At 41.9% G+C, this 10,321-nt stretch overlaps 1 protein-coding gene across 1 annotated transcript; it reads right to left on the reverse strand.

Annotated features, from left to right (window-relative positions):
- Window positions 1-311: 311 nt before the first annotated feature.
- On the reverse strand, window positions 312-9,637 carry pcsk1nl (proprotein convertase subtilisin/kexin type 1 inhibitor, like). The gene is made up of 5 exons (XM_084916328.1): window positions 9,521-9,637; window positions 3,978-4,233; window positions 3,427-3,670; window positions 3,242-3,349; window positions 312-1,283 (listed from the first exon to the last, which is right to left on the reverse strand). The coding sequence occupies exons 1-5, from the start codon at window positions 9,572-9,574 to the stop codon at window positions 881-883; spliced, it is 1,065 nt and encodes a 354-aa protein (XP_084772454.1). The 5' UTR covers window positions 9,575-9,637; the 3' UTR covers window positions 312-880.
- Window positions 9,638-10,321: the final 684 nt, after the last annotated feature.

A 10,321-nucleotide genomic window follows, 5' to 3' on the forward strand; every position in this document is an offset into this window, starting at 1 on the left:
ATTTTTTTCACACCAATGTGACCCATAATTGATTAAACGAACAAGATTTTTTTTTTTTTATCAAGTAAGATCTGAAACTGCCACCTCAACCTATAAACTCACCAGACGACTGAATAGTGAGGTTAAAGTTTAAAGAAGATGTAGGGTAATTTTTCCATAGACCTCAACACAACCGGACTGTTTTTTTGCAAGCAGATGAGTCTCCCCCTGCTGGCCATTAGAAAAATTACAGGTCCTACACTGTTCTCCCTTTCGACAACCACAGGATTCGTCCGTCTTTGGTGGGGACAAAAACAGACAGCAGGCGGCAGTGAAGGTCGACTTTACCGACTTTATTTCTGAGTGTGACATGAATCAAAATTTCACCACAGACAGACGAATCATCACAAGCTGAAGTACAGGAACACAACGAGAACGTATTGATCACATAGCTGATGAGCCATTGCCAAGGTTATTACCACTTTCCACCATCTCTCCATCTTTTTTGACAGAAGGAAGCTCGATTTAATGGCGAACCTGTAACAATGTAACCACATTACAGTAATGAAGAGTCTAACTACAAGCCCCAGAGACCATTGCAGTAGATTATCAGCCAATCGGAGAGCTTGAGAAAGAAGTTTCTTTTCACAAATTAGATTCAGGTGAATTTTTAGATTTTGGTTCATTGAATGTGCTGGAACAATGCCTGCTGAGGCTCATGGGAAATGTAGTGTTTTAAAGAGTCGCACAAACAACCGTTTTATCCTTTTCCATCTGTTTGACATTTCTCCTCATTTTTACAACAAACAACCTGATAAATGTTCACGAAAGCAGCAGGAACAAATGAAAAAGATGCACAAATAAAAACCTGAATGACAACGTATACTCTTTTCTCTACTCCTCACTCCCTCATGTACTCCAGAATCTGATCCACCAATATTTGTGGGTCGTAGTTCAGAGCAGCTCTCCTCCGGCGCCTACGACTCCCATGATTCAGTTCCTCTGCGTCACCTGTTGACGTAGTGTCGATGCGTTTCATCCTCTGCAGCCCGACCACCTGGGGGTGCAGCTTCTCTCCTTGCTCCTCTCCGTCGTAATCCTCCAGCCTCTTCACCCTGAGGAGGGGAGGGTCGTTGCTAGGTGAAGGGGGAGCCAGATCGTCAAGAGAACGGCGGGTTCTTCTGTGGGCGGAGCTAACAGGCTCAGGTGCTTTGGCTGACAGGTCTCTCTTCGCTCTGCGACCAGCGGAGGCGACCGAGGCACCGTTAGGACCGATGCTGGAGAGTATCCCAGCAACCATCCGCCTAAGGAGGGGATACATGGCCATCTTGAATTTATTATTATTATTATTGATAATATTATTAAACAAAATAAGTAAGCAATTTATTAATAAATCATACTATTAATTGACATCATAAAATAAAGAGTCGGTGGTTCAGCAGCTGTGGGCACATCATTGGATCATTAAATTCAGTCAAAGTGTGCCTTTAGATTTTTTTTCTTTTTGCTTTGACATGTGTCAAAAAAAAAAAAAAGATTGAAAAACACTAAATACATCCTCTGGATTGTCACAGTCAGATCCCTGATGTACTAAAAATAAAAATAAACAATATCTACTAAATATCATAGAGATTAACATAATTCAGCGCTACGTGCATCATGTTTTAAGTTAGTTTTCAAAGAGTGTCTTTTAGCGAGCAGTGCAGTTTAGGACCAATTTAAACTGGTTCAAAACATACTTAGAAAACAGGAAATACTTTGTATCAATAGGTAACTTCACATCTGAGCAGAGAAGTATCACATGTGGAGTTCCCCAAGGTTCCATCTTGGGACCCCTTCTGTTTAACATTTACATGCTCCCACTGGCACAGATTATAAAGAACAACAAAATAAACTATCACAGCTATGCAGATGACACACAAATATATATCACAATGTCACCAGGAGCCCGAGGCCCTGTACAGGCTCTTGGTAAATGCATTGAGGAAATTAATGACTGGTTGTGCCACAATTTTCTCCAGCTAAACAAAAACAAAACTGAAGTAATAGTCTTTGGAGCCAAAGAAAAACGATTACAGGTCACCAGAGAACTTCAATCTATACACCTAAAAACCACCAACCAGGCGAGAAATTTGGGTGTAGTGATGGATGCAGACCTAAACTTAGAAAAACACATTAAGACAATAACAAAATCAGCTTACTATCACCTCAAGAATATTTCAAGGATAAAAGATCTGATGTCTCAACAGGACCTGGAAAAACTAGTCCATGCATTCATCTTTAGTAGGCTTGATTACTGTAACAGCATCTTTACAGGTCTACCTAAAAAATCAGTCAGACAACTACAGCTCATTCAGAACTCTGCTGCTCGAGTCCTCACTAAGACCAAAAAAGTGGACCACATCAGTCCAGCTCTGAGGTCTTTACACTGGCTGCCTGTCCGTCAGAGGATAGACTTTAAAGTTCTGATGCTGGTCTATAAAGCTCTGAATGGTTTAGGACCAAAATACATCAGTGACAACCTGACCCAGTATGAACCTTCCAGATCCCTCAGGTCATCTGGATCCGGTTTTTTATCAGTTCCCAGAGTCAGAACCAGACACGGAGAAGCTGCCTTCAGCTTTTATGCTCCATATATCTGGAACAAACTCCCAGAAAGCCTCAGATCAGCTGAAACACTCAGTTTGTTTAAATCCAGGTTGAAGACTCACCTGTTCTCAGCTGCATTTGAATAAAGCACCAAATCCTGTAAAGCACTGTTTTACTTTTAAGCTTAAATTTCAAAACTTACATTTTAACTACTGATTTTATCTACTGTTCCTTTCTTTCTTTTTTTCCCATCTTAAATCATGCTTTTTATTTGTTTTGGGTTTTTAATGTCTCTGTAAAGCACTTTGAAACCCTGTTTCCCTGTAAACCTTTGGATGTTCTCAACAAAGTGTTAATATGTGAATAGAGGAGGACACAAATATAGATGTCTCTTAAAAATAATCAAAACATTTCAATATTTTAGGGTGGAAAACTTTCATTCAGAGAAAACTAATTCATTCTGTAATTAGTCATGCTAAATTAAAACTTTGTTCACACTGTTTTAATATATTCTGATTCTTTCTCTCCATTTCTTAACTTTCTTTTCAAAGTACTTTCATTTAATAATTAAACTCACAGTTACAGTGCACAGATTTTTAAAAAAGAACTCTGTAGAGCTGCAGGTGGAGCGGACTGATCCATCGTTTATCCATTAACAGATTGGTGAGCTCACCTCAGGGTTTCCTGGTCTCGGCTCAGTCCTGATGCGACTCGTCCAGCCTGCTGACGTCTCTCCTGTTTCGCTCTTTCCAGCAGCGTCTGAGCAAGCCGGGGATCCATCCTGAGAAAATCATGCTTTATTATTATTGATTACTTTTTCTGTCTCCTACAGATTCTCAGCATGAAACTAAAATTTACCTGTCAAGCAGGGCCTGAGCAAGCTGGGGCTCCACAAGGCCCCACCAGGCGGCCCGGGGCCTCCCCATGCTCATCCCCCTTCCAGTCTCATCGTAGTCTGCAGGAGCAGGGCCCTGGAAGTCCCTTGTGGGGCCCTGATCATCCTCCTCATCCTCCTCCTCCTCGACCACTTCCACATCACCCGGACCGACTAGTCCTGCGCTCTCTGCCTCGCTCAGGAGGCGGAGCAGAGCTGCCAGGTAGGCTGTGGACATATTTGATTGGTGTACTTAGAAGTTGGTTTTCATTTTGCCTAAATAAGTATACTGATGATAAACTGATACAGAGAAACGTTTACAATGGAAATAATTGAAGTGATGTGAGGAAACAAAGACAAAATATTGTTTTTTACCAATAAATTAATGAACATTTCTAGAACAAAGTCAGAATTTTTGTTCATATGTAAAACACTACAAAAAAGAGTAAACAAAGTTTCCCTGAAAATGAAAATCTCAAGAAAAACATAAAAGAAAGTTGTTTAAAAAAGGTTTAAAGGATTAAAGTTTCCTAACCCGCTCGCTGCTCCTCTTCCTGCTCCTTCCTCTGGTCTCTCTCCACCAATCGCTGCAGTGCCTGGTCCAAGCCCCTCCCCCTCCAGTCATCTGATTGGTAGTACAGGTCATTGGCCCTGCCTCCTCCCTGCATGGCAGGATATGACATCATCTGATCTTCATAAGGCAGCAGGTTAGGGAGGTCTCTGCGCTGGCGTCTGACTCCACCCACTGACACATCCAGGCCGTGGCCTCCAGCACGAGCTGCAGGTAGAGACTGAGGGAGACAGACCAGAAGTTACAGCTTAGATAAGCTTAAATTTTTATTCTCAGGGATTAAAAATAAAATCCATCTCATGAAAGAACAGATGCCTTCTGTCAGATTTAGCGACTAGCTAATTTCCCTTTCCAGTAACTGAGCAGGTAGATACGATATTAAATAAGGTATGAAATACAAATACATCCAAAATAGAAGAATTCCCTCAAATTAATCACCACCAACATAAATACTTGACTTTCACTTGAGCTAATTTGAAACTTTGTCCATTATATGTGGCAGATTAACAGCTAATTGCTCAGCTTCTTTCCTCCATATGTGAACATGTCAACATCATCGGCATACAGCAGAGCACGTGGAAGCTGAAAAACAGAGTGCCCGATATTGATCCGTGCAGCACCCACCAAGCAAACGAGGTTGAAACATTAACGTTGTGTCCCCTGCAAAACTGCACCAAGGATGCACAGATCTTGATGTTGTTTCCATGGTTACGGTCCTTTCAGATTGTGTCTTACAAAGCAAGAAATATTGATCAGGTTATTGCAAACAGAGCTTTTCCTTTGATGTAGCACCACTGATATGAACTAGCTGTGATCAGAGAGCCACAAAACTTCCACTCTAGCATGATTAAATATGCATGTATACATGTAATCATGTCCTTGTGTTGTGAACTGACTTCTCTCCATGTGCCTGGATATCAACATTATAAATCTTTGAAGCAGTCTCCGTAAAGTGTTAATCGGTTAGTTAACTCAATATTCATTAGTGCTGAAGGTCAGGAGTTCGATTTCCCTGTGGTTGATTTGCTTTCAATGAGATTCTTACTTAAGAGAGAATAATTCCTTTTCATCTTGATTTAACCAATGAGCGGATGATAGAAAGCTAACTTTCCCTCTCCACAAAGTGTCGAAATGTTCACAGAATCAAGGAAAGGTGTGAGAACAGATGTGACGCAGCAGTTTCTGTTCCTAAGTGAGTGTGTGTGAGACCGAGGAGGACTGATGCAGTGATGAAAGACAGCAGAGAGGGTGATCGATGAGCTGTCTGAGGCCTCGGGGTGATCGCATTTATTTCAAACTCTCAGACCACGGTGATATTAATTAGTGAGCTGCACTTACGGTGACTCAGCAGCAGTGCTGGCTGTATGATTGCACTGAGAAATTATTGTTCTTCTATTTAGTATTCACATCGCAATTAATACTCGAGTTACCACTTAGATGTGCAACTGAGATGGATCTTACCACCACACGTTGCTGTGAAAAGCTCTTTGAGCTGCTTTCAACTAATTATGCTGAAGGCTTTGTGGTAATAACGGTGAACCTAGCCTGCTGATTCACAGCTCCATATTTTTCTTCTCATACTCAATTACAGTAGCTTTGCCACCATAATCACCATTCATCTTATATTGGGGCTTGGTGCAGTCATTTTAGTTAATTTCTCCCGTGCTTTTATCCAGTTTTCTTCTGATTGGCTGCCCCTCCCAAACATCTGTGCTCATAGCCAGAGCTGTGTCTGAGACAGCTATATTAGAGATATCCCATATCAGTGGCGTCATCTGGGGAAAAGGCAGAGCATTTAGAGCAGTCTGGAGTCTGAGCCTTTGGCTCACAGGGATCATTTTTCATGCTCTGGCTTCATTATTTCAAATTTTAACCATGCTTCATACAAATATCCACCATTTATTAAGAAATAAAACATTCTTTAAATCTACTATTTTTTAAAAACGAGAAAAAGATCTGTGCTACATCTCACACAAACATGCTTGTACTGAACACGCCATCCAAATTTGGCGATATATTCTGCAGCACCACCTGGTGTTTCCACTCCTCCACCCCTGGCATCAACCTCTAGGCTCCAAGGGGATATTTACTTTTCACTTCCCAGTTCCTGTGCATCTCTTATTTTCAGAGAATGATGAGCTAAACGATCACCTCTAATTAAACTCTTCTGCTTAAATCTAGCAATTCTTTCTGTCATAAGTGTCTGAATGAAATGTGTTAATCCTCGTCATTGGGAGACAGATATGTTGGCAGATGTGACGTTTAATGCTTAAATGACAGTTACACATCAGTGCATCTGCGCTGATATAGAGCGACTCATGGGTAAAGTACCTAAAACCTCTCCTCAGTATGAAGAGTCTGAATAGGCTGCGAGCAATCTTGGCTCAGGATTAATGGAAGCATGAGAGAAAAATGCTTCAACAGCTTCTTTCACATGAAAGAAGCTGTCGCTTTGACTGTGAGATGATTAAATCTTCCATGCCAGGCGATCGCAGCAGACAGATCCGGGTTCATCCTGCTGCAGCAGCTGTAATTTCCAGCCGAGATGTGTCAGAGTTCTCGAACTAACACTGATTTACGATGATAATATGTCTCCGCCTGCAGCAGAGGAGGAGGGTTGTATCTGTGGCTCTGTGCGATGGTGAGACAGCAGCGTGATGAAGAGATGAAGGAGGAGGAGGCAATGAGCCCTCTGAGGAGAATAACTCTCTGACTCACTGTGGGATCCAGTATTTTCTGCAAACGTTAGAGCAGCTCTGACACGGCACTCTGGGAGATTAAAACATCAGCATAAAAACCTAAAAACGAGCTTTTCTTTGCTTTCTGTGCAGCACGGAGGGAGAATTTAGTCATATTAAGCCAAAATGTCCACATTTTCACATCATATCATGATCTTTCACCGTTTTCCAGACTGAACTGTGCACCGTATGGAAAAACACAGGTCCAACAGATGTGTTATGGATTCTGCTCAGATATTCCAGTTTTCATAAGATGATAGCTCATAGCATCGCAACTTCCCAAAGACGAGGCAGGTGTCCAAATTACACCCTGCTTTATCCTCCCATTTGACACCAATAAATAAGCCTTAACTGAGATCATAAACGCACAAGGACAATGTTTACTGAGGTCACAAACCAAAGAAGCAAAGGTCCAATTTCACATATACTTAATACAACCAGTCTGGGGTTTGAGACCTGAAGAGTCTCCCCCTACTGGCTATTGGAAAGAATGCATGTTTAAGACACTTGCATCCATCTTTCAGACCCTGAATCCACAATCATCTATGGGTGAAACGTGATTATAAAGAAAAGTGAAGTTCTTCCAAAGTTAAAGAGCAAAATAATTCCATGTTAGGTGGCTGCAGGGGCGCCAGGAGAGTCTATAGTTCAAATCCCACAAGCCAATGATCCAAAGAAAATACACCGTCTCTGTGAGCCGACCGAGGTCGCATTTTTATTTGCTGTTTATTTTTATTCTAACCTGCTGGTTTGTTAGCTTTACCTGGTTAGAATTACAAAGAAGATCATGGTTTGGGTTAAAATAGGATTAGATGTTTTTTCAGCGCTCAGGTTTCTCGGTTGCCTGGTTACCTGATCACGCGACCCTTAAAAAGAAAGTCATATTTCTAATGAGATACATTTGTTTCAGAGTTATGCGCTGTCTGTCTGTGGTACTCATCATGACTGTGAAAGTCACTTTGTTCCTCCTGGAACAGTGAAGCAACCAAGAAACCTGAGCTCTGAAAGAATCATCATATTTTTCATATTTCTGTGGCGCTACAGTAAGAAGGAAGAAGCTTTTAATGGGAGAGGAGCGAAAAGATCTTGTGTCAGACAGGATGAACTAATGGGCAGCATAAAGACCCAGTAAAAGGTTCAAAAAGAATTAATTTGGACTGAATCGTGCTGATGAGTCATGCTGGAGATGGGCAAAATAAGCCACTCTTTAACATTTTTACACAAAATCAATCTTTATTATCACAACGCTCATATTTATCTGGAAGTGAGGGGTCTCAGCAGAAGTAAGGTTAAGCAGTATGTGTTGTTTTCAGTCGTTACCCTGTAGTAGTTAGATAGAAGCTACGTATCTATAACGTTACTGATGTCGATCAACTTGCTGGTTGAAGTCCCACAACCTATATGTCTGTGTAGCCAAACAGGTATGTAAACGGACACCATAATGGGACCATAAGTCCCACAAAAGTTAACAGCGCATGACATTATGCACAGGTCGAACGCTGTTGGACTAGACCAGTAAAGAGAATGGCAGCACTTTATCATAAACATGAAAAGGTCAGATTGAAAAAGGGCAGGTAAAAGCAGAGAACTGACGGTTTGCTCAGGATGTTCTTTGTAAACAACATTTGTTCTCTCAGCTAAAGGAGCACCAAAAGCATGGACATGAACAAGAGCAGCCCATGTTGTAAGCTGTTCCGTACATGTTTTACACTCCCCCCGGGTGACAGCACACAGCTGCTTATCACCTACAGACCGCCACGCCAGGATCTGTCGGTGAGTCTTTAAAACATGTTTAAAAATTAAAGTCCAGGATGATGATGTCAGTGCCTAAACCTTGGTAACAAAGTGAGCACTGTGTGCAGTACAGGTGCAGTTGTGTTGTTGTGCACATACTGAATAAAGATTACATAACTTTATTGTCACAGCGCCGTGAGACCAAATATAAATTTTCCCTCAGAGACAATAAACCTCATCTCTATTATCGCTCAGTCATTTAGGTCTGTATGCTCAGGGAAGCGAACCCTGTCCTCACAAATAATGAACAGCAGTGCACACACACACACACACACGCACGCACGCACACACACAGACACACACGCAGAGCAGTCATTATGTGTCAGGAGACCTGCTGTATCTTGTGTAATCTACGGCCGTGTTGCTGTGGGTAACCGTCTCCTGTCGCTATGGTGACAGCAGCTGAAACGAAATGTTCTTCCTGACACAGCAGCTACACACACACACACACACACACACACACACACACACACACACATCCACACACAAAAATAGACTCATGATTGTCCTGCTATATTTGAGAGGACCCACGGTGAAATGATGCATCTGAGGGTCCAAACGCAGACCCTGGACCTGGTTCTGACCTGGTTCTGGTTCTCTCTGAACATCTAAAACTCAGTTTGATCTTCACGTAGATGCCGCAGCCTCACAACATCTCAGTTTCTCTGCACTGATTTCCCTCACCTGTTAATCAATACCTAATCAATGAAATAGAAAACAGAAGACAGGCACACATACAGATGTGTGTGTGTGTGTGTGTGTGTGTGTGTGTGTGTGTGTGTGTGTGTGTGTGTGTGTGTGTGCTGACAGGTAGAAGATAAACAGCAGTGACATCGTTTTGCATCAGTGTCAGGTTACTGTGATGATGCAGCACCGTGGAGATGAATGGCTGGATAAACACACATGCGACACATATGTAAACATGCTCTCTCTCTCTCTGTATGTGTGTGTGCTGTCAGTGGGACTCGTCCTTACCTGAGTGGTGTGGATCAGAGCAGTGCTGAGCAGCAGGAGGCCGAGAGACGCCATGCTACAGGCCGAGCACACACACAAACACACACTGAGGCAGGATGCAGACACTCCTCTGATAAAAGGGAGGAGGGGGGGGAGGGAACAGAGAGAGGGAGGAGCGATGACTCAGGAGAGAAGGCGAGAGGAGAAAAGAAAGAGAAGGAGGAGACAGGGAGGGATTTTAAGATGGAATAAGATAATAACAGAAGACAGAGGACGAAATAGGATGTGATGAAAAATGGAAGAACTAAGAATTATGGGAGTGAATAAGGTGAGAGAAAAAATAATTTAAGGACATAAGGAAGGAGATAAGAAGACACAGAAAGCGATAAGTTCATAAAAGGGGATAAGTTTGGCTGTAAGGGCATAAGGAAGGAGTTGAAGTAAGGAGGTAGATGTGGACACAAGGAAATAAAATACGGGAATAAAATTTCAGAAATGAGACAAGGGGACAACGGAGGAGAAAACAAATGTAAAAAGTGGAAATAAATAAGATAAGGAAGGTAATAAGAAATGGTACAAGTAAGAAGATCAGTACATAAGGGAATGCAAAAAATAGGATACAAGGAAAAAAGAGAGGATTTCATGAATTTAAGGAAAGAGGGGGTGAGGGAGGAAAAGGGGAAAAGGACACGAGGAGAAAAGGATATAAAGTGTATAAAACAAAAACGGGCAAGGATTAAGATTAGGACATAAGGTGCGGCATGACGAGGGAAAGATATAAGAAATAGTGTGGAAGAAGTAGTTACAGAGATAAGGAATTAA

Source organism: Perissodus microlepis, chromosome 20 (genome assembly GCF_051167445.1).
Source record: "Perissodus microlepis isolate ML-2025 ecotype Zambia chromosome 20, ASM5116744v1, whole genome shotgun sequence".
NCBI lineage: Eukaryota > Metazoa > Chordata > Actinopteri > Cichliformes > Cichlidae > Perissodus > Perissodus microlepis.